The following is a 24,067-nucleotide window of genomic DNA, read 5'->3' as shown; positions in this document are numbered from 1 at the left end:
TATAGAGGCTAGGGCAGGCAGAGAGATGGTTTGATTCCTCAGGGATCATCTGGACCCATCCTGTTTGGCTTGGCCTCCACTTCTCTTCCTAAGACTCAAATGGCACTAGGCACTATGGGTTCCAGCCAAAGAGGTGGAGTGGGGTGCTCTATCTCAGCCCTACACCCCAATGTCCCACCAAGGGGATGTGGGTTGGGTTGGGCAACCTCCACTTTGAGGAACCTCAGGGTTGGCTCAGTGGCTGTGTCACAGGAGGTGTGGCCTCATGCTCACCCCCAGTTGCTTCAAGAGGTGTGGACTTGGATGGGATGCTGAGTTGGGGGCAGGCTAGTGATCTCCCCTTTCACAGATCCTTGGGATTACGGAGAGTCTTTCTGCTTCATGCCAGAGGAGCCTCAAGTTCATGGCGATGGTGGTGGTATCTGCTGCTGCAGTCTCTTCTTTCAGCCCTGGCTGGAGAAGTGCTCAGAGCCTTGCAGGAAGTCAGGAGAAGGCCTGGATTACTGGATCCCAAAAGATAACCCAGCAGGATTGAAAGAGATAATTCACGTAAAGCATGTAGTTCTGGCATCTAGGAAGTGATCAATAGGGCTCAAAGCAAGTGCCCCCACCTCTTCCCTGCCACAGGGCCAGTCCTTAAATTCAAAAGCAGAACTGGGGTCCTGAACTTCAAGAGTGATGGCCTTCCCTCCCTGTGAGACCTCTGCTTTACTCCCTCCCCTTCCTTTCTTTAGCCACTGACCTTACCCTCTTCCTCAACCTCCAGGACTGGGAGGTGCTGGTCCTGGGGAAGCTCAAGTGGGACCTGGCTGCCGTGATTGCCCATGATTTCCTGGCCCTGATTCTGCACCGGCTCTCTCTGCCCCGTGACCGACAGGCCTTGGTCAAGAAGCACGCCCAGACTTTTTTGGCCCTCTGTGCTACAGGTAAGATTCCTACACACATTTTTACCAAGCCAGGGAAATCAGAAGACTTGGAAGCGTGAGCGGTAACCAGGAGATTCTGGTTTCTTGAACTGAAATCTTGAACAGACTTCTGGTTTCTTAAATTTCTTCTCAAAATTTATTTGTGAAAATTCTATCCCCTCTGAGCCCCCAGTCTCAATACAGAAAAGCAGCAGAGCTGTATGGGATCTCAAGAGACGATCCCCCCACCCCCCAAGTATATAGGTGGGTCACTGAGAGCTTAGAGAGAAGTGACTTGCCCAGGGTCTCACAGTGACTAAGTTGAGAGCAGAAACCAGGTCTCTTAACCCTGATTTTGTGTCCACACCAGGAAGAGACTCATTCACTCCCTGGTCCCTGGCCAGGATCACTTACAGACCACCCTGGACCTGACCCTCTCCAGGAAAGAGCCCCTTTCCTGCCTTTCTCCCCTGCTGCTATCTGACACCACTCGCTGCTGGGGCTTTCAAGACCCCTGCTCTATTCATACGGCCTGGCACTTTCTGGGTAATAGAAGGTGCGTGCTGATTGTTATCCTTGAAACCACCCTTGCCTCACGGTCCCCTCTTTCTTTCCAAGATTACACCTTTGCCATGTACCCGCCATCCATGATTGCCACGGGAAGCATTGGAGCTGCAGTGCAAGGCCTGGGTGCCTGCTCCACATCTGGGGATGAGCTCACAGAGCTGCTGGCAGGGATCACAGGCACTGAAGTGGTGAGTGCTGGGCAGCTGGGCAAGTGGCCTCAGTTCATGAGGCAGCGCTATTCCCTGAGTCTCCAGAAGAGGGAGCTGTCGCCCTCACACACACCCTGGTCTCCACTCCTGGTTTTGAGTGCCCTGCTTTTGGGGCTTCTGTGGCCTTTTATCTCCTTCCTTGGTCTGGAGAAGAACAAGTGTCTTGGGCGGGCCGAAGGGCACTGTCCCTGGGTACCCTTTTCTTGCCAAACGGTGTGCGGGAGTGGGGGTGGGGGATTTGGTGTCAGATGCTGGGCTGCTCTCACACCCTCTTGCCACATCCTCTTGCCAGTTTCTGAGAATTGAAAGCTGATTCCTGGGGTTGGGCTGTGGCCTAACCTCCCCAGACTTCCCTGTGTGCTGGGAGGTGTCCTCCAGCACCTGCTGCCACATGCTATGGGGGGAGGGACGTGGACCTTCCTCACCGTTCCCCCTTATTCCCAGGACTGCCTGCGGGCCTGTCAGGAGCAGATTGAAGCTGCCCTCAGGGAGAGCCTCAGGGAAGCCGCCCAGACCTCCCCCAGCCCAGCGCCCAAAGCCCCCAGGGGCTCCAGCAGCCAGGGGCCCAGCCAGACCAGCACTCCCACAGATGTCACAGCCATCCACCTGTAGCCCTGGCGAGGCCCCCTCGAGTGGCCACCGACAGCAGAGGAGGGGACACTGCCACCCCCCTCCCTGCCTGCAGGAACGAACCATGCCACAGCTGAAGCCCGAGGGGGCTCCTTCCTACTTGCCTGTTGCAAGCCGAAGGGGTCGGGTCCTACCTGTCCCTGCAGTGTGCACTAAGGGGCCTGGCCAGCTGCGGCGGGTGGCCAGTCAGGCTCCTCCTCCTCCCTGCATCTGACCAGCTCAGCCCCATCCCAGTCCTAGCTGGGGGTGGGCCAGGCTGGCCAGAGATGAAATTGAAGTCTGTAGAATACATGTGCCAGCATTCCTTTTGGGGGCCCCCTTAACTCTGGGGCTCTCGTGTTCTCAACTGCCAAAGTTGAACCCGGGCCCTCGGCAGTGAAAGCGCGGAGTCCTAACCACTGGACTGCCAGGGAATTCCCTAGTTACTGTATTTGGATTGGGGTCTTTCTGAAGAACCCTCACATGTTCTAGACACATGTGAGAAGAAAGAGTGGACATCTCCTCTCAATGCACTTGGAGGCCCCTGCATAATCCATGCTCTCAGCTGCTCCTAGAGGGAGGGGCCCTGGCCTCTGCCTGAGGTGCAGGAACCAACCTCCTCGCTTTGCTTTCCGCTCAGCTTCTCCTGTGTGATTGGGGGGTGGAGGGGCAGTGCTGAAGGAAGAGGTTATTTTAATTTATTAATTGCTTTGAGTACAGCTGTAAGAGGGTGTGGTGGGGCCCATCTACCCTGAGTGGTGGTGACCCTGGTGGTTGCTGCATTCCTCCCCTATCCTACCGCTAGAGGATCTTCATGGCCGAGGAGCTGCTACAGCCTGGGGTGGGGCCACGCCCTCCTCTCCCTCCGGCCCTCTGCTCCATCTTGCAAGGCTGGGGGATGAAGTAGGGATGACCTGGAGGTGACCAAGCCCCCTCTGGAGAGGGAGGCAAGCCCTATTGACACAGGTCTTTCCCGAGGCCACAAGGTCCAGGCTGGTGGCCCAGGACCACCATGCTACCTTAATAAAGATTCTGAAATAAAACTGTCTTTGGCTTCTTGGACTGGATGGCAGTGTGGGCAAAAGCCTATTTCTAGAGGGTGGAAGTCAGCGGTCTCAAGTAGGGGTCATCAAGCCTTTTCTGTAAAGGACCAGAGTAAATACTTCAGGTTTTGTGGGCCATACAGTCTCTGCCCCAGATATAGTCAGTTTTGCTTCATAACGTGATCTATGCATTCCTAAAAATCACTGCACCATGCAAAATTGCACAATAAAAACCACAGGGCTTATGGGGAAAATGGGGCTGGAGGCACAATACTCAATGAGGACAGTTGTCTTTTAAAAAAAGGAAAGATAGTGCTTTTACACATTAAATGGTTAAGAAACACATACTGCAATAAACACGGCCCTTTATCTTGAAAAACAAACAACACCTGAAGTCTGCTGTGGAAGTGGAGGTCGGAAGGATGTGGAAGGCGGGTTTTAACACCAGATGTGGGTGTGGTACCAACCCGCAAGGTGAACTGGTGTCGCTAGCACATGTCTGAGGTATGTGCATTTTGTGTATCATCTGGCTCAGCTCAGCTGGGTACAGTTTTCTGCTTTCACCTAGCGTTTCTCAAAGAGAAAACTGCATATAAATGTGAAATTTGCTTTATGATCAAATTCCTCCCAAATGCAGTAATTAGGCTGGAACAAATTCACATTCTCTAAAGCACCTAACAAGGGTTCTAACTAGACTGTACTCGCCTCTGCTGCTGTGGCATGAAAGCAGCCAGAGAGAACATGGAAATGGATGGGTGTGGCTGCATCTTAATAAAACTTTATGGACACTGAAATCTGAATTTCATGTAATCTTCACCTATCACAAAATACCCTTCTTTCAATTTTTTCCCTAGCCATTCAAAAATGTAAAAATTCTTAGCTCACGGGCCATAAGGAAATAGGCATGTGACCCTAGTTTGCCAACCCTTGGTCTAAAGCTTTCATTAGCTAAGAAAGTTAGGGAACTGGTCTGGTGGTGACCCTGGGCCTGACCTTTCTTGCCTCTGTATCTCCACTTTCCTCTAGGTGCTTTCTCCTAGCTCTTCCAACCACAGCTGAGACCATCTTGTGAACAACCTCCTGGTTGCTGGCATTCTCCCAAAGTAGCCTGTGTCAGGGGAAGGCAAAGGCTGTGCCCTCTAGGGGCGGGCAGGGTGGGTACAGCCTGGAGAAACAAATTTGTCTGTCTGAGGGGGGCACGGCTCCCACGTAAACCGGGAAGAATCCACTGCTACACAGGAGCAGGGATGCAGTGCCCACCTCCACAAAAGAGGGAGAGCAGAAAGATCTCCATCCACCACATCAAAAACACTGAAGTTCAATAAATACCTGCCTCTTGTTTTTATCTACCTCCCAGTGAACTGACACAACAGCCTGAGAGAAAGTACCCACTCCAACCCCCCAGCGGGGAAGTGGGACGGTTAGGCTGTGGAGTTTCAAGTCAGGTCCCAGAACTGAGCAGGGATGCAGGCCTAGAATGGAAGAGAGAGCCGGCCAGACTCAGTTCTCCCTGTCAGGAACTGGGGAATCAGAGGCCCGTGACCTCTCGTGGCCCTGAACTGGGTCTTCAGCTATAAAGGCTCAGTGTCACCTTCAGTCAGCAGCAGGGATCCTGGAGTCCTCCCCTGCCCTGCAGACCAGGACGAGCACCGCTTCGTCACTCCATGGTGATGGGAACATCTTCTACGTCTCGGGGGATGGCACTCTGAAGCTCACGCCTGATCTCGGGGGACAGCAGGGGATGGGGCTGCAGCCGGAGCAGTTCCAGGAGGGCCTCCTTCTGCTCTGTGGCCAGGTCAGCCTTGTAGCGCTGGACCAAAGTCAGGAGGCACTGGTGCCAGAGCACGGGCAGCTCACGCTTCTCCGTCCGGAAACCCAGGAAGTGGAAGACCAAGGCGTCCAGCACCCGGTAGGGCAGTGCGTACTTCTTATCCAGCAGCAGCCTCAGGAAGATGCTGGTGGCACCGCTGTACTCCATCTCTGCGATTTTCAGCATGGCTGCACTAGTGGAGGTAGAGGGGAGGTAGGGAAATGCTGGAGGAAGGCTTCTCCTCTGCTGGCCCTAACACTGTGCTATCCCTAAAGGGGGAATCTCCGGCATTCTTTTCACCTCCCCTATCTAACTCCCGACTCCAGTTACCAGCACTACACTGACTCACGCCAAATCCCCACGTCTGGCTCAGACTGCTTGTCTCAGTATTCAACTAGAATAGGTCCAAACGTCCTGAGATCTCCACCCCTAACTTACTTTCTTCCCATGTTCCCCATTCTTTCATTCATTCAACTATTTACTGAGCACCTACCATGTGCCAGGCCCTGAGACCTTGTTCCTGTGGAACTGACATTCTTGTGGAGTAACAATACACCCACTGGCTTAAATGAGCTGCAAACCCAGGGCTATGCTTAGCTCCTTCCCCACTCTGCCCCCCCCATCCCCAGTCCTGGGACTCTGCCGTGTGGAGATCCACCAACCAGTGGTCCTCCACCCCCACCGACACTACCTGGAGTGCAACACAGGGATGGAGCACTTGGTGATGATGCTGCCCACGATGATGGCTTCCCGGAGGGTACAGGTGCCCGACTCACACAGCGGGATCAGGATGCCTGGGGAGGGGCAGAGGGGCAGTCACTCTAAGCCCAGAGTGAGACAAAGGAGGTACTGCAGAAGCTCCAGCCCCTCCCTTTCGTAACTGCCTCCTGGGTTCCCACCTTTAAACCAGGCTCCAGGCTTGAATAGAGCCTTCTTCAGTGCCATGTAGAGGTGGAAGTTGAGTCGTTTGTACTCAGCAATGTCATCTCGTACCCGGGGGAGCAGGACCAGGTTATAGAAGCGCTGGGCCATACGTTCCTTTAGGTTAGAGGCGAAAATCCTAGTGTTTTTGGAGGAAAGTGGGGAGATCCCAGGTCACCTGACAGTCTGGAGCTGGCCTTTTAAATACCAATGGGGATGGTACACGCAAGAGATCAGAGGGTGTGTGAAGCGAGCTGGGTGCATGCAACACCCAGGTCAGATGAGAGAGGGAACAGGAGGGGCTACGAGATGTACCCAAACAGGGTGAACACTGTCTGTCTTTGGGGTGAGCCAGAGCTCTCCCAGGCAGACAGGTACCCAGCTGTTCACCTTCCCCTCTCCATCATGGGTCCCCTCTATCCTGCTGTCACCAGGGACTTGTGCATGCCTGGGGAGCCACAGACTTTTGAGGTCACCCTGACACCCTAGGGTCGTATCCTCGTAGTTTTGAGCCTCTCCCCTGGAAACTCATCACAGGACATTCTTAACAGGGTCTCGGCTCCAAAACAGGAAACAGAAAAAGCTGGGAAAATGATGACATAAAGAAGCACAAGACAGCACTGTGGGGGCAAAGCTAGGATGTAATGGCAAAGGGAAGGAAAGCCTGTCCTTCCCACACCCAGCCCTTCCCTACAGACCCACAGCAGCCCTGACCCCCATCTGCTCTACCTCGTGGCTTGGTACATGGCAGCAGCGGTCCAGGCCTCAGGCTCTGTGACGTAGAGGATTTGCTCCCAGTTGGAGAGGGCAGGGATGATCTTAAATGCCTTGGGCAGTTTCCCACTGCGGTACTTAGACAACACCTGATGATGAGAGAATAAAATCATCATCGTCATTAACATATACAATGTTTACCACGTGCCAGGTGCCAGGCACTTGTCTGGGTGCCTTTCATACATTAACTCACTTAATTCTCACAACCACCCTGTGAGGAGGTGCTATTATCATCCTCATTTTCCAGTGGGGAAACTGAGACCAGAGAGTCAAGTAAGCAGGAGAGCAGGAGCCTGGAGCCATGCACTCTGACCCCTGAGCCCGCTCTCAGCCACCAGGCCTTATTTCTACGAGAGGATGTGGGCATCCAAAGCCCCTGTGAGGGAGTCCCATCACAGCTCTCCTCTCAGCTCTTACCTCCCGGACCCCTCTGTAGACCTCGAGGACCCGGGGGTCCAGCTGGGGCACAGGGAAGCCTGACACCTCGGACATGACCGTCTCGACTTCCGTCTGCTTCTCAGTTAACTTCTCCATGATGATGTCAGCTAGGGTGCGCCTGGGAGAAAGGGAGGGAAGGGGTTGGGAGTGCCGTGCTCTCAGTCCAGGAAGCTCGACTCCCCACGCAGTCCCTCGAGAGCCCCGATACACTTGCGATCTTGTTGGGACACGTGACCTCAGTCCCCTCTGGGCCCAACAACCCAGCACAGAATCCCTGCAGAGCACAGAGGACCTGGCAGTCATTCAGCTCAGGGTAGAGCTGACAGTCATGTGTGGAGGCGAGGAACCCAGCCTCTGAAGTCAGCCTGCCTGGCTCAGGTCCTGGCTCCCCCGCCCCCTGCATGACCCTCGGCATGCCACTCTGCCTCTCTCCGCCTCAGCTCCCTCCCCTGTAAAACAGGGGTAAGAACAGTACCTACCCTCGTAAGGTTAACATGAGGAGGTAAAAAGTTAGTGTAGGTACTCTACTTGGAACTATCAGTGATAGCAGTAATAAGTTTGTGACGAGTGTTCCTATGTCAAACACATCCACCACATGTTGCCAGTGTGCTGAGGACTCTCCAGTTACAAAACCCTGGTCCGACCTCTCCAGAGTACCAGACACACCTCAATTAAATACCAAGATTTCTGGTAGCTGGGATCATTAGGGAGAGACGATGGCACACACTTACCCCCCTTTTAATTTATTAAAGTTTATGCAAAGAGGTCCAAGATGAATGATCTTTTTTTCCCAGCCTCCTTAAGCACAATCAGACCGTGATGATTCAGAATTATCATTACATTGGGCTTTGGTGCAATAAAGGTGTCTTCAGGGTCTGCTGAAGTCTATTTAAAACGGCTCCTTAAAATAGATAACTAATGAGAACCTACTGTATAGCACACGGAACTCTACTCAATGCTCTGTGGTGACCTAAATGGGAAGGAAATCCAAAAAAGAGGGGATATATGTACACATATAGCTGATTCACTTTGCTGTACAGTAGAAATTAACACAACCATTGTAAAGCAAATATACTCCAATAAAAATTAATTAAAACAAAACAAACCAAACATGGCTCCTGTCTTCCAAGGGCAGGACTTTCCAGATGTGCCCTCACACTGCCCGTGTGACACCCACGCGAGGTATTGTTATTCCCATTACTCAGACATGGGAACCGATATGCAGAGGGGTTAGTAGCTCACCCAAGGTCTCACAGCTCACAAGTAGGGGGAAGAGTCAAAGCCTGCTCTTTCGGGTTCTGAAGGTCAGGCACCTTACAGTACATATGTGCCCCCAAACTAAATGGCCTCTGACTGCTGAGCTCACGTGGGTCTAGTCCGCTCTCTGAAGATGCCCGCTGTCACCCCTCAAGACTGTCAGGAGCCCCTGTTCCCAGTAGCTTTACTTTTCTGTTGACAACAAGCTGGAAAACCATCCTGCCAAGCTTGTCAGAATGGGCTGCGAAAGAGGAGTTACAGCCGCTGGGTGGGAACCTGAGAGGCTCTCTGGTGGGACCAGCACGCACTTTGTAACATCCACCTCGGCTGCTGCGCATCACACTGGGAAACGGGCTCATGGCTTCTTTCTGCCTCTCAAATACACAGCCATGGAACTTGTCGTTCAGCCTCCCTGCCTTCCCACAGTATTACTAGCAATGAGACATGCATGAACCCGAGAGCCTGAAGAACCAAGAACAATGTCACATTAACATCACATGGTCAGAATGAACTGGTCGAGGGCCCTTATCCTAGACTCCCCTCTCCTGGGCCCAAATCCACGGGCTCCGGAGTTTGAACACAGGAGCTTAAAAGCCTGTATGTTTTGGACCTAGCATTTACTACAGATGAGAATGAATTAGTGGTTCTAACTGTGGGGTGCTTTGGCCCCCTGGGGGACATCTGGCAACGTCTGGAGACAATTTTTGGTGATTACAGCTGGGGGGACGGTCACTACTGGTATCTAGTGGATACAAGTCAGGGATGCTGCTAGACATCCTAAATTGCACAGGACAGCCTCCACAGAAAGAGAATTATCCAGCCGAAAACGCAGTAGTGCTGGGGCTGGAAAACCCTGGATAAAATGAAGCGTAGGGTATGAAAAAGATGTAGCCAAGGAAACTGAGCTCACCACTAAGAAAACTGAGCGTACCAAGACCAAATGCAACGGGACAGATCACCCAGAGAGAGAACGAGGCCTGTAACTGTTTGCCCAGGTAATCCAGGCCGTTCTAAGGCAGGCAGACAGAGTGGGGAGGAGGTATTTTGAGTCTGGGTCATTCTCATTAAGAACAGTCCTTTGAGGATGGGCCACTTTGGTCAAGGCGGTTCCCCACAACGCGCAATGCTCAGGCCCTTCCCAAAGGTGCGGAATCAAAACCCTGCCAGGACACACGCTTCTCTGAATATAAAGTTTCTTCTCTATAAAGTTGCTACCAGGACCCGCTCTCCCAAATCCCAGGCCATGCCAGCCCTACCTGGCAGGAGGGTTCTTGTTCATGAACATCTCAATGGCCCGCTCATCCTCGGGGTCCACAACCACCTCCGCATGGTAGCCTGGCCCTGTCATGGTGGCAGCCTTCTCCAGAGTGGGCCACTCTTCGTCATCTGACCCATCCTGTGGCACTCCTGGACCCAGAAGAGGGGAGATGAAATGGGTGAGCAAGGTAAGCGATGGCTTAGGAATTCAGAGGTTAACCATCATGTACATAGTCCAGGGCTGGCTTGTAATACACACACGTGCAAAGTGAAACAGGTGATGCAAATGCTACCTTCCAGTCCCCGGGGGGCGCACAATCTTGCTTGAGAAACAAAATGTACACATATGAACCAATGAGATAGTGATAGTAGTAAATAATAGTTAACACACTATACTCAGTTATGTAGCACGAACTCTTCTAAACACTGTATGCAACCATCAAACACCCAAGAAATAGGTACTATCGTTATACCCAGTTTCAGAGGGGGATGCTGAAGCACAGGAAAGTTAAGTGACTTGCCTAAGGCAGGCAATCTAGGTCTAGACTGTGCATTCTTCACCTCTTTTACACGCATGGTAGGGCTTGATTATGTGCCAAAATGAGTGGCAGAAATGGTATATACCACAGGCACCCAGAAGATGATGAGTGCAGAGGATGGTTAGGCTCTGGATAGGCAATATGGGAAATGAAGGAGTGTTTTCCAGACCTGGGTAACAACACTGGCAAGAGGGCTTGGTTACAAGAGTGTCTGTTGAGAATTCCCTGGTGGTCCAGTGGTTAGCACTCTGCGCTTTCACTGCCGAGGGCGAGGGTTCAATCCCTGATCAGGGAACTAAGATCTTGCAAGCTGCATGGTGCAGCCAATCAATCAATCAATCAATCAATCAATCAATCAATCAATAAATAAATATTTTAAAGTGTATAATCAATGGTTTTTAAAAAAAAAAAAACACAAACAACCCAAGAGTTAGTTGCAAGAAATAAGGCTAGATGGGTAAAGTGAGGCCGGGTAGTGAGTTCAGATTTCAACAGACCAACCCATCTGAAAAAACGATTATTGGAAGACTACAGCTGGCTGGGCGTCGAAAAGGGAGGTAATAATCTAAGTGCGGAGATAAAACGCTACACATGAACAGGTCATTAAGAACAGAGACAGTGTGTGATAAAAGCTAAATAAGGGGGGAGGGGAACACATACTAGATCTTTTGTCTCCACATGCGAACAACTCCCAAATCTGTACCTGTAGGTGGACCTCCCTTTGCTCCAGACCCTAACTCCAGCTGCCTCCTGTAGAGCGGGGTCATGGATGACCCACAGGCACTTCAACCTTCACCTGTCATCAACCACACTCACTCCCTTTCCCTCCTAGGTCTACACTACTCACTGTGTTCCACATCTAAGTAAATAGCACCACCATCCAGCCAATACTAAGCCAGAGCCTGGGCAGAAGGCCTGCCTTGTCTCCCGCCCTCACTCCCAACATCCAATCAATTACCAAGTCCTATTCCATTGTACCTCACAGAATCCCTCTTAAAGCCTTCACGCCCCTGTCAAAGCCTAGGTCAGTTATCACCTGTTGCCTGGATTAATTCGACAATCCCCTAACTGGCCCCCATAGTCTCCAACAGCTCCCCACTGTCTTTAGGGCAGCCTACAAGTCGTTTGTAGCTCTCAATCTGACCTACCCCACCATCATTCATTCAGCAAACAACGAGTGCCTACTATAAGTGAGGCACTGTTCTGGGTGCTGGAATATAAGTGAACAAAAGAAATAAAAACATTCTGCCCTTACAGAGCTTACATTCTAATGAGGGAAACAGACGATGAACTAATATGACATATATTACGTTAAAAAAAGACAAATGCCACGACAAAAGAAACGTAGCAGAAGAGAGAAGCTGGAGTGTGGAGACAGGGGTGGGGGTGTTGCAATTTTTAATGGAGTGCTCAGAGCAGGCCTAGGGGAAGCAGAAAAGGTCAGACTGACAAAAGGCGCAGATCACACAGGTCTTTGTAGACCACTGTAATCCTCGAGCTGTGGAGCTGAGAGTGGACTGTAGCAGGTATGGGATACTAATTAGCAGGCTACTGCAATCCACCAGGTGAGAGATCACGGTGGTTTGAACAGGATGTTGTTCCCAGATGGTGAGAAGTGATCTGATTCTGGATATATCTTTAAGGTAGAGTCAACAGGACTTCCTAATAGATCAGACGTGGAGTGAGGAAGAGAGCAGTCCAAGGTTTCTGTCTGGAGCAAATGGAAGGACATAATGCCATTAACTGAGACGAAGTAGACTGTGGGTGGAGGTTTGGCAAGATGGTCAGGATTTCTGTTCTGGACATGTGAAATTTGAGATGTCTCAGACTTCAAACTGGAGAGGCTGAAGGGGTAGCTGAAATATAAGAATCTGGGTTTCATGGAAAAGATCAGGGCTAGAATATGACCTGGGAAGCAGTTACCAAATAGATGGTATTTAAACCTGGAAACTGATGACAGCACCAGAGCAGTGAACAGAAGTGAAGAGAAGAGGTCCAAGAATGGAACCCTATGCCACTGCAAGAGGTTGGCGGCAAAAGAGGAGCCAGAGGCTTCCCTGGTGGCGCAGTGGTTGAGAGTCCGCCTGCCGATGCAGGGGACACAGGTTCGTGCCCCGGCCCGGGAATATCCCACATGCCGCGGAGCGGCTGGGCCCGTGAGCCATGGCCGCTGAGCCTGCGCGTCCGGAGCCTGTGGTCCACAACGGGAGAGGCCACAACAGTGAGAGGCCCGTGTACCGCAAAAAAATAAATAAATAAATAAATAAAGAGGAGCCAGCAAAGGTTACTGAGAGGTGAGGAAGTTGTAAAACAGGTATGTGATGTCGTAAAAGCCAAGTAAAGATACTGTAGCCAGGAGACTAGTGTTCCATTGCAAACACTGCTCACAGGACAAATGAAAGATGAGAGCTGAGAAACAGATTAAGCAACTTGGAAGTCAACACTCCCAGCCTAATTAGAAAAAAATTGACCACATTTTAATTAATCTCTCTCCCTCTTTAGCCCCTAAACAATATTGTTCTTTGTGCTCAGAGCACTCCCCACTTCTCAGGTCTTAGCACAAAGGTCAAGCAATCTGGGAAGCCTGACCCCCAAGACTAATGCTATTGTTATCAGAGAAACTACACTTTATCACGGAGTGCATTATTTTAATTGTCTATTTCATGGTCTCTCTCCTGGGCTAGATTGTAAGATCCTGAAGTCAGGTATTCGTCTATCTTGTTTACTTTTTTACCTAAACCATCTAAACTCCTAGCACAGTGGAATGTACATAGTAGACATCCCATAAGTATTTACAGAACAAATGGGTAAATACCAGCAGAACTTAGTGGCGTGAGCAACCACATCCTGTTGGCCTAACCTTGGGGGTGCCTAAAAGCGAGTGCCTAAAACTAGGAGTGGGAGTGGAGGGCACTGACCACCCTCATTCCGCCTCAGGGCTGGGTGTCCCACTCCATTACCTTTGCAAGAGTGTAATACGGCCCCGTTTTTCTATTCCAAGCTATTCCCCTTCCGGAACCTTTCAGCCATCCACCCCAACTACCCACCCTCTTCCTCGTACCCACCCTGGCCACTCACCCAGCCGCGTGGTGCGCTCCCGCGGCGCCGCGGGCCTGCCCCCGGTCCCATGCTCGGCCTCGAGCTCCTCTTGCTGTTGCCGCGCTTGCTGCAAAATCCGTCGGGTCAGCCGGGGCCCCACGTACTCTTCCTCCTCTTCTCCGGTTCCGCGACCCCGTCGCTTTTCCCGGGCCCCTGCCCGCACCGCGTGCCCAGCCAGGATTTGCTCGGCCAGGGGCGCATGCTTTTCCTGACCCCCGGCCCCGCGGGCCGCCTTCAATTTGGGCATTTTTCTCGAAAGCCTTGCCGGGAAGTTTCACACGTGTAGATGAAGGAAAAAAGCCCTAAATGCGCTTGCGCAGTAACCTCCCAGCGCCCAAGGTGCCACACGGAGCTCACAGCGCCCCCTCGTGTTGGGAGGCCGGGACTGCCACCAGCGCCGCCCCATTGCCTAAAAGAGCTCACGGGTCCTGGAGCTGGACTCCCGAATAAACTCATTGCATTTAATGTTGGCTTCTCTAAGTGGTGGCAGTCCGAGCCACGCTTTCCTAGCTTCATGGATCTAGGCCCAGGGTTTCCAGTCGAACGGAAATTCCCCGAATGGGAAGCCGGGGGGTGGAGTGGGGTGTGGGGGGGCGGTGACGTCACTGGGGCGCCTAGACACGCCCCTTTTCCTCGTGAGCTCGACGACTGGGCGTTCTGTTTTTACGTTATTTCCGGAGCGTCTCCCTGCTCTGGAGCTTGCATTAGCTGGGCTGATTCACCTCGTGTGGGCTGCTGGAGAGCACTGCATTTCAGTTGTTTGATCCTTCCATCATCCTGGCCCGACACCATGGGAGTGACTTGGTAGGACTTCAAAGGATTTTGTGGGGGCGGGGCTTGGGGTCTTGAAGGCCCTCGGAGCCTCTAGTGTACCCGGGAGGAGCATCGGGACCAGGGTCCGCCGCCCCCCGGGAGCTGAGCAAGATGTCCTCGGGTTGTGTGGGTGAGGGGGCCACCGTGAGGGCTGCGGAATCTGCGGGACTTTTCCCTCGGAGATGCGCCCCTTCCTCCTGGAAGGAGGCAGGTAAAAGGTTTTATCTTAAGAACCCATCAATTGTCATGTACCTCCTTCCCTTTTTCTTGGTACGTTTTCCTGCCCGTGAGGCCATAGTACTGCCCGGGGTGGAACTTTAGGGTCGGAAGTAGAATATCGGGACTAGGACCCATTTGCAGGCAGGGCTGGATGGTGGGGGATAGGCAACAGGCAGACAGTATCTTTTTAAGGTTTTCGCCTGCCCCTCCCTACAGCCACTAAATGCGGTTACACCAGCCTGTGTCTGGTCCTAGTTTGACCATTTTAAGATCTTGGGTCTAGAGGAAAAAAGAAGCTATTGGGAATTAAGAGATTGGGATTCCAGGCACATCACCTCTTCAGGACCTGTTTCTTACTATGTTTAATTACATGGTTGGTTTAGTTTCTATGGACTTATTATCTCTAACATGTTTTAAGTCAGTGTGGCAGGGAAAGATATGGGCCTAATTTTCTTGGAGGCATTAGTTCCAAAATGCTAGATTTCAGGGCTTTAAAAAATATATATATCTTGAGCATCTTTCTGGTCAGAGAGGGCTAGAGGCCAGGGTATCTGAAGTCAATGGCTCTAGGCTTCTCATATAAGAGCCTGTGGGAACTCGTCCTTCTGGTAGCCCAGGTCTTGCAGGTTTGTCAGGGACTGCACATTTGCTTCCTGCAGTTGACATCATGAATTTCCTTCGAAGTCCTTTAGTGTAAGAAGGATGTGAGGAACGTGAATGAAAAGTTTGCTGAAGACTTCCCTGGCGGTCCAGTGGTTAACACTCCATGCTTCCACTGTGCAGGAAACTAAGAGTTCCGCGCCTCCCTGTTCGCGGAATGTTCTCGGAACTAAGATCTGGTATGCTGCGGGGCGCAGCCAAAAAAAAAAAGTTTGCTGCACAGAGGCATGGAACCCTGTTCTTTCAGTGCAGAAGGCAGACAGAGAGAAAGGGCCCTCTGTCGGTTGGGATGCTTCTCAACTTTTTCAGGCTTCTAGGACTTGTGACCCCAGTAGCATTACCTTAGGATTCTCTCCCTTTTTTTTTTTGGGGGGGGGGCGCTCCGCTGTGCCATGTGGGATCTTAGTTCCCCTACCAGGGATCGAACCCTCGCCCCCTGCATTGGAAGTGCAGATTCTTTTTTTCTTTGTGGTACGCGGGCCTCTCACTGTTGTGGCCTCTCCCGTTGTGGACCACAGGCTCCGGACGCGCAGGCTCAGCGGCCATGGCTCACGGGCCCAGCCACTCCGCGGCATGTGGGATCTTCCCGGACTGGGGCACGAACCCGCGGCCCCCGCAATGGCAGGCGGACTCCCAACCACTGCGCCACCAGGGAAGCCCGGAAGTGCAGATTCTTAACCATTGGACTGCCAGGGAAGTCCCAGGGGTTCTCTTTTATTTCAACATCAGGCACATAAGCAGCATCATCATTGCTTGTTAGTGCTTTTTCTGATGGAGAGTAGTGACAATTTTTTGGCAACAGTAGGACTCTTTTTATAGCTTCCTTTAGTTGATTATGATTGTTCATAAAGCAATGCAGTGTCTCCCCAAATTCAGCCACGTATGGCTATATTTATTATTTTTATTTAGTCATGTAGCACTTGAACTATTATTTATTTGTTAATTTTATTTATTTTTTGGCTGCGTTGGGTCTTCGTTGCTGCACGCGGGCTTTCGCTAGTTGCCGTGAGCAGGGGCTGCTCTTCATTGCTTTGTGCGGGCTTCTCATTGTGGTGGCTTCTCTTGTTGCAGAGCACGGGCTCTAGACACGTGGGCGTCAGTAGGCACGCGGGCTTCAGTAGTTGTGGCACGCGAGCTCAGTAATTGTGGCTCGCAGGCTCTAGAGCGCAGGCTCAGTAGTTGTGGTGCACGGGCTTAGTTGTTCCACGGCATGTGGGATCTGCCCGGACTAGGGCTCGAACCCGTGTCCCCTGCATTGACAGGCGGATTCTTAACCACTGTGCCACCAGGGAAATCCCCTGAACTATTATTTATTAATGTCTTCTTTGGATTCTGTTTCTTTTCCTTAAAAGTATTTTAACAGACAATTGTATTTCTGGGGAAGCATTCTGGTAGACTGGTTAAGAGCACGGATATGGAGCCAGCTCGCCTGGCTTTGAAATTTGGTCACGCCACACCACACCAAGCTTTGTGACCTTGTGTGAGTTATTCAACCCCTCTGTACTTCAGTTTCCTCATTGGCAATGAAGAGATAATAATATTATATCTTATACGGTTGATGTGAAGATTCAAAGAGTTAATTTATCTAAAGGCCTTTGGACACTGCCTGGCACATAGTTGGTGCTTGGCAATTGTTTCCTACCACTCTAAAGGGGAAGCCAGTTTCACTCACCATAGAAGGAAATCTTGGAAATAACTTTTTGTTTCGTTGTTTTGGTTAAATTCTTGTACATACTGTTGCCTCTCACTCCCAAAGATTAGAAACTTGAGGCTTGCTTTCTCTTTGATCCCAGGATCCTTAGAACTTTCTGCATCAATGGAAATGTTCTGTGTCAGCACTACCCAGTGCACTAGCCCCCAGCCATGTGTGGCTGTCGAACCCTTGAAATGTGGGTAGTGTGCAGCTGAGGAGTTGAAGTTTTAATTTGTTTTATTCACTTAAGTGTAAATAGCCGCATGTGGCTTATGGCTACTGTGCTGGACAGCTCACGTGCAAAGTGTTAGAGAGTTGGTAAAAACATAATAACCCCAAGTTGAGGCTTTCTCCTTGATGTAGTCAGAACTGAAAGAAACGCAGAGGAACTCCCTTTCTCATCGTATAATTCAGTGTTACTGCATGCTCAGTCTGTCTGCCACCTAAAATCTTCTCTTGAACATTGGCACACATACCACACTCGGGAAATGCTCTTGCCATAGACCTGAGTCCTGAGACCTGCTCTGGTTCTTAGCAAAGCTCTCAGGGACTGTGGGCCTCTGTTTCCCTGTCTTTAAAATGAGGAGGTCCGGGTTGATGGTGTCTAAGGTAACTACTGGCCCTGATGAGCTGTGATTCTGCGGGTGAGTGAGTGACTCAATGAGTACACATGATTTTGGTCATCTCCCTTCCAGTGTGTCCCAGATGCCCGTGGCCGAGGGCAAGAGTGTCCAGCAGACCGTGGAGCTCCTCACCCGGAAATTGGAGATGCTTGGAGCAGAGAAGCAAGGAACATTTTGTGTGGACTGTGAGACCTACCACATGGCTGCCTCTACCCTTGGCAGCCAAGGTCAGTGAGAGATGGGTCTATGGGATGGCTGGAACCTGGCGTGGAGTTTATAGACATTCATGTTCATTGAAACCTTTCTGCTCTTCTGCTGAGGGTGGTATTCGTGGACATGTGGCAGATGAGTTTCTGAATTCATTAATTTTTGACTTCATCTCTTAGACTGGGCCTGTGTTGTAGTCTTTTTGCACTTTGCACTTTTAAGACAGTATTTCTCAGAGTGTTGGTCACCGACTAATTGCCTCAAAATCCTCTGGGTTACTTGTTAAAGGTGCAGGTTCCTGCCCCCCCCCCCCGCCCCGCTTACCCACTGACTGGTAATCAGTCATAATCTACATTATAATAAGCTCCACAGATGGTCTTCATGCACCCTTAAAATTGAGAAAGACTCCTTTGAGGCTCAGAAGGTTTTGCATTTGATTCTCTTTGAGCTTTAGAGTTTTGGGAACTTTTGTAGAAAGGCTTCCTGTTTCCCACACCTAGCCAGTGGCCTTGGCTACCTCCTTAGCATAACCTTGATCAGTGAAACAGCTTTTGTTTTAAATGCATTTCAAGGTGAGATGGGCTGTGGATGGTGATGTTAGGGAGGTAAAGAGGATTTTTGGATAGGAATTAGGGAACCTGGGTTCTCTTAGTCTTGGCTCTGTAGTAACTTGATTTTGGATGGCTCCATAACACAGTGCCTAAGAGCCTAGGTCGTGGAATCAGATAACTGAGTCCTGGCTCTGCCACAACTAGCTGCAACTTTAGGTCATTCCCGCAGCCTGTGACTGTTCTTATGCTGGTCACTTGCCTGTTTCCTCAGGGATCCATTCCCTGCACTTCTCCTGCAAACTACATTTGCAAGGCCCCCTATAAGTTATCTTTGGCCAGTGAGAGGCACCGGGGAAGATTCGAGGATGGAAGAAAGAGAGTCCACAGTCTCTCTCTCCCTCTCCCTCTGCCTTGGGCTGTGTCTCTGGCTGTTGTTTCTTCCTTGGTTCTAGCTCCTGTTCAGCAGCCCTTGTTCCTGGCTCTCGTAACAGCACATCTTCTCTTTTTTCTTCCAGCCTTAGGGATGGTAGTGGCTCCCTGTGTTGCTAATCTTTGGGTGGCTTCACCATTCCATTCGATTTTTCAGTTATTCCAACCCCTGTACTTCATTCCCTGTATTAAATCCCCTCTAATGAAACTGCCTGGTGCGGGCTATGTTTTTTGCACCCTTCCCAATACAGTTCTCTTACCTGCAAAATGAAGATAATCCCAGTATTTACCTCCTAGTGTTGTTGTGCTAATTAAATAAGTTAATACATGCAAAGCACTTAGAACAAAGGTTGTCATGGAATAAATGTCTAGTAAATGGTAGCTAAGAACTGAACTGATTTTCATCATCAGTAAAATTGCAGTGTTAACGTTTGTTTTGACTGCAATAGGAAGAACAGAAAGAATCAAAAGAGAGAACGGTTATGAAAGCATTTGGAAAACAAAACACTTGTATATAGACATAAGATAGCATCCTACTTCTGAGAAGCTCTTTGGCCTGGGCTCTGTTTTCCTGATCAGACCTTTACTTTCAAGGAACTACAGTCTAGGTGGAGAAACAGCACATTCTCAGCAGGCAGTGGGGTAGAATGGAAGGAGCTCAGAAGGCCTGGCTTGGAGTTCCGGTTCTGCTGCTTTACTGGCTCTGTGCCTTTAGGTCAGAAGTTCTCACACTGACTAACGTTAGCATCACCTGGAGGGTGGGAAGGCGCACTTGTTATCCCTCAGATCGACCCCCCCCCCAACCCCTCACAAGTTTCTGACCCAGTAGGTAGTGGGTGGGGAGGAGAATTTGCATTTCTAACAGGTTCCCAAGTGGTGGTTGGTGCTGCTGATCTGGGACCCAAATCTTGAGTTGCCTTTCGACTGTTTTCGAGACCGTAAGAACACCTGCAGACTCCCGTAGTATGAATTAAGCATGTAATCACAGTGAGTCTGCACAGGAACAGAATGCCAGATTGGCTTTGGATGTCTTTTTACTGGAGGGTTGAAATGTTTTGAACTGGATTTCTCAGATGAAAGGTGTGAATTTGCCGCAGGCAGTGGGGAGGGCGTGGGGGGAGGTTGGTGTGGAGCCTGGTGTGTTCAGAAAGTGGCAGCACAGTGGAGGCCTGTGTAGAGGTCACAGCGCCCCCCACCTGTCTCCTCACTCTTTCCCATCGCTGTGCTCTCATCCGTGCCTGAATCCCACCCTCTCTTCATAACCTGTTTTTGCCGTGAAAGTTTTTCCTGCTGACTCTTGCCCACTTTGATCACTTCCTTCCCTGAAGTCTTTCCCTCCTTCCCAAGACTTCTGGTCTCTCCCAGGCAAGCACTTTTGTTTTATTGTCTTCTAAAGAGCTTTCCACCTATCTTTAGTGAGATTGTCAGCTTCTTGAGGCCAGGGGCCAAGCCCTCTGCTTGTGTGCCTCTTAAACCTTGGCACAGTGTTGGAGATAGTTTAAGTACTTAATAAATATTTGGGGTTATGGCAGTCTGTCCATTAACTCTTGTAGTGAACAAACCTTGCTTTTTTCTACTTAACTAAAAATTTTTCTACTTAACTAAAAATCTATACAGCTTTCCTTCCTTCTTGCAGGAAACCTATAGTAATCAGTGAGACAACTCATTTCTCAGAAACTGGAATGGGTGAGCTGGGATTTGAAACTGGATCTTGTGATTCTAGATCCTGAGTTCTTTGTGCTGTAGTTGTGCTGCTTGCTTCCCAAGTTGGCTAGATGTCTTAAAATTCTCCAAAGGCTCCCCGTTGCCTTCAGGATGAAGTCTGAACTTGGGCATGGGGACTTCCCTGGCAGTCCAGTGGTTGAGACTTTGCCTTCCACTGCAGGGGCTGTGGGTTGGATCCCTGGTTGGGGAACTAGATCCCACATGCCACAACTAAGAAGTCCACATCCTGGATCCCGTGTGCCTCAACTAAGACCCAGCACAGCCTAAATAAATAAATAAATACATACGTACATACATACAAATAAATAAATATATTTTTTAAAATCTTAAAAAAAATTATTTTTAAATGAACTTGGAAGAGAAGGCTCTGGCCTCCCTTTCCAGCCTCACGCTCAGACACTCTTCTGTGGGGCTACTTCCTATGTTTCAAAGAGGGAGGAGGCCAAGGAAAGTAGGGATGGACAGAAAAGAGAGCAACTGCTTCGTTTGGTGTGCTCAAATGCTGTTACTTTTATTTTCCTTAATACGTGATACATGACTATACAAAAGACCATATGTAAATCCTCTCTGAGTTATTAATCATCATCCTTAATCATCCATCTGTGAGCCCATCACTCAACTTAAGAATTAAACCATTATCCACTGTCGAAGTTCCCCATGTGCCCCTCACCTTTTTCTGTAGAGCTGGTGGGTTATACCACATGCCACCTTTTCCTCTCCCTTCCTCTCTGAAAAAGGCTGTTGGCGAGGGGCTTCCCTCCACCGCCCTCCAGGACCGTTGAGGTGATGCTGGATTGCCACCTGGCTTCGTTCAGCACGTTGGACTCTACTCCGTGGTTTGCTGACGAAGGTCTTGATGCTGAGTAGCATCTCCGTCCCTTGCAGGTCAGGCCGGGAAGCTGATGTATGTGATGCACAATTCCGAGTACCCTTTGAGCTGCTTCGCCCTCTTTGAGAATGGCCCTTGCCTTGTTGCCGACACCAACTTTGATGTGCTCATGGTGAAGCTCAAGGGCTTTTTCCAGAGTGCCAAGGCCAGCAAGATTGAGACCCGGGGCACCCGCTACCAGTACTGTGACTTCCTAGTGAAGGTGGGCACCGTTACAATGGGGCCCAGTGCCCGAGGCATCTCCGTGGAGGTAAGACCTCGGTGAAATAAGAGCATACGTGCTGAAGGGGCTGGCTCTGCAGATTTCCACGGCCCCTGAATGCAAACAGATGTTTCTACCTACCTGATTCCTGTCCACAGAGCCACTGTGCTTCCTCTCCCTGCGTCTTTTGCCCTTTCTTTAATCACTTAGGGACTCTCTAGCCCAAGATAGGAACGGGAAGCTGGGTTCACAGCAGGAAGAGAGCTTAGGAAGGCTGACTTGCTGGAGAAGGGGAGGGGTGGTCAGAGGGGGCAGTGGGAGCAGGTGAATTCGGCTGTGGAGGGACCAGTCACCCATCACAAGGACTGGAGCAGACCAGGGCAACTTTCAGTGCAGTTAACTTTTGGGAGGTGGAAAAGTTGTGCAGCATGGGAATTCCCTGGTGGTCGAGTGGTTAGGACTCGGTGCTTTTACTGCTGGGGCCTGGGTTCAATCCCTGGTCAGGGAACTAAGATCCCACAAGCCGCCACGGCCACGAAAGTCGTGAAGCAAAGATGTGCCTTTCCCTTTGACATGCTGTTTACTCTCCTGGTGTGTGTGATGACTTCATCTTTGACGCATACGCTGAAAATGACAAAGACGGAGTGTGTCAGTAGCTGGCTTTGGGACCAGTGAGAGTCTGCAATCTCCCACGGTCCCCCCAAAAATAATAAGGAAGCTACAGGGCCTGCCTTTTGAAAATTGACGATTTAGTAAGAGAGCAAGGCCCAAACACACAAACTGTTTTTGAAGTGAGTCTATAAGAAATGCCATAAAAGAGGTACAGACTGCTCTGGGAGTTCAGGCCAAAGAGAGCACTGCTGACTTTGGGGATTGTGATGCCTCCTGCAGGAGTAGCATTTAAGGAGGGACTTAAAATATAGAAACCGGGGATAGATCAGCCCTAAGAAGCACCCCAAGTGAAGAAAAGGGCGTTAGTGGTCATTACTGCTATGACACTCCAGGGACCTCTAGAGCCAAGATTTCCTGACCCTTTTCATTTGTGATACACCTTGCATTTGCCGAGACCCACTGGAAACCCAGTCTGTTTACCCTTCACGTTTCCAACTTTTGAGTACAAACACAGCCTGGCTGTTTCTTTACTTGTTTCTCCTTATGGCTACCGGTAATTTCCCCGGCCATCTCTCCAGTGAAAACTCAGGAGAGGAAAATGAGAAAGCCTAGGATATGTGTCCTTTGGCCCCTGTCACATGGGTTGGGAAGTTATTTCTTAGGGTCAGAGCCCAGGTTTTATCTACTTAGGGAGTAATGTTTGGTCTTGAAGTGACTTACGACTGCACGTGTCTACTTTACCCTCTACTGATCCCCCCAACACACACACACTCACACACACTCACTCTGTGTCCTGCTCTTCATTTTCTCTCTCAGAATTTTCCTGAGCTCTCCATGAATCTGCATCCAGCATAGCTGGGACTATATAGTTCTGAGATAATTCAAAGGGTCCTAAATCTGCTTCTGGGTCTTGTGCATAGGACTGTGGGTTGATAACCCCAAGATGAGACTGTCTGAGCCTAAAGGGAATTATGCTGGGTGTTTCGAATCCCTGGTGTTTGGGTTGGATATTTCCTGTGGGGCAGCACTGTGCTGGAAGGTGTGTGTCTTTGCCTCAGGCTTGGGGGAGAGGGGCACAGGGGGCAAGAGGCGCACGAGAAGCAGACGACCTGTCCTGGCCCTCGCTTACCCTCCATCTCTGTTCTTCTGGTCCCCAGGTGGAGTATGGCCCCTGTGTGGTAGCTAGCGACTGCTGGAGCCTGCTGCTCGAGTTCCTGCAGAGCTTTCTAGGCAGCCACACCCCAGGGGCTCCCACTGTGTTTGGGAACAGGCACGACGCTGTCTACAGCCCAGCAGACACCATGGTCCAGTACATGGAACTCTTCAACAAGATCCGCAAGCAGCAGCAGGTGCCGGTGGCGGGAATTCGTTAGTGACTGGCAACTGCCTGGCTGAGCTGTCGCCAGGGGGACTCCACAGGAAGAGCAGGTGCTGCACCCTTAGGCCTCTGGACCCCAGAAACCCAGGGCAGATGGGAAGTTTTTCCTCCCTCTCTAGTTCCCAGCTGTGGCTTTTGTTCTGGGGCTCTGGACTCCCCTCCCCTGACCCTCACACACAGAGCCCCGACAGGTGTTTCAGCTGCACTTGGCCTGTCCTCAAGAACAGTAATTATGAAGAGTGGAGAAGTTTGGAGCTTTCCTGCTTTAGGGGAAAACATAGGATAGGGGTGTCCCTGCCTAGTGAGGGTGGGGAAGGCAGTCTATATTGCTAACTACTGGGGATTTGGTCCAGGCCCACAGTAGACAGGCTGCGGGTTGTGTTTGGGTTGGGCTGTAATAAAGGCCTCTCCCTCTGCTCGAAGCACGTGGCTGGGCCCCTCCTGGAAAAGGAGTAGGAGGCACAGCTTATTTGATGGTTATCATTTTCTGACCTGTTTGCTGAAGTGAATTGTGAGTCACTTTTCTAGGGTGTTGCCTGAGTCCTTTGAAGTCTTCCTCTGGACATCTTTCCATTCTGTTGTGAATTATATTAAGGCACAGGCTAAGGTGCTATAACAAGGAGAACCTAAAGTACAGT

General features: G+C 50.5%; 3 protein-coding genes across 6 annotated transcripts in view; 2 read left to right on the top strand and 1 right to left on the bottom strand.

Annotated features, from left to right (window-relative positions):
- Window positions 1-3,333, top strand: part of CCND3 (cyclin D3) — an 83,902-nt gene extending 80,569 nt beyond the window's left edge. For all 3 annotated transcript variants that reach the window (XM_081245683.1, XM_081245682.1, XM_081245684.1), the window contains 3 exons: window positions 767-926; window positions 1,524-1,660; window positions 2,126-3,333. In XM_081245683.1, coding sequence (XP_081101809.1) covers window positions 767-926; window positions 1,524-1,660; window positions 2,126-2,293 — 465 coding nt within the window. In that variant the 3' untranslated portion in view covers window positions 2,294-3,333. The remainder of the gene's footprint in view (window positions 1-766; window positions 927-1,523; window positions 1,661-2,125) is intronic.
- A 287-nt stretch (window positions 3,334-3,620) lies between these two features.
- Window positions 3,621-13,745, bottom strand: BYSL (bystin like). The gene is made up of 7 exons (XM_081245681.1): window positions 13,408-13,745; window positions 9,790-9,940; window positions 7,256-7,394; window positions 6,794-6,927; window positions 6,043-6,203; window positions 5,835-5,937; window positions 3,621-5,336 (listed from the first exon to the last, which is right to left on the bottom strand). The coding sequence occupies exons 1-7, from the start codon at window positions 13,673-13,675 to the stop codon at window positions 4,991-4,993; spliced, it is 1,302 nt and encodes a 433-aa protein (XP_081101807.1). The 5' UTR covers window positions 13,676-13,745; the 3' UTR covers window positions 3,621-4,990.
- A 371-nt stretch (window positions 13,746-14,116) lies between these two features.
- On the top strand, window positions 14,117-23,460 carry MED20 (mediator complex subunit 20). Of its 2 annotated transcripts, none has more exons than XM_081245132.1 (4): window positions 14,117-14,232; window positions 17,509-17,663; window positions 21,234-21,439; window positions 23,209-23,460. In XM_081245132.1, the coding sequence occupies exons 1-4, from the start codon at window positions 14,219-14,221 to the stop codon at window positions 23,422-23,424; spliced, it is 591 nt and encodes a 196-aa protein (XP_081101258.1). In that variant the 5' UTR covers window positions 14,117-14,218; the 3' UTR covers window positions 23,425-23,460. The 2 variants fall into 2 exon arrangements, with proteins under 2 accessions (XP_081101258.1, XP_081101257.1); XM_081245131.1 differs by having other exon boundaries at window positions 21,234-21,487.
- Window positions 23,461-24,067: the final 607 nt, after the last annotated feature.

This window comes from Mesoplodon bidens, assembly GCF_964165515.1.
Source record: "Mesoplodon bidens genome assembly, chromosome: 10".
In the NCBI taxonomy this organism is placed as follows: domain Eukaryota; kingdom Metazoa; phylum Chordata; class Mammalia; order Artiodactyla; family Ziphiidae; genus Mesoplodon; species Mesoplodon bidens.
This window is presented reverse-complemented; position numbering and strand designations above follow the sequence as displayed.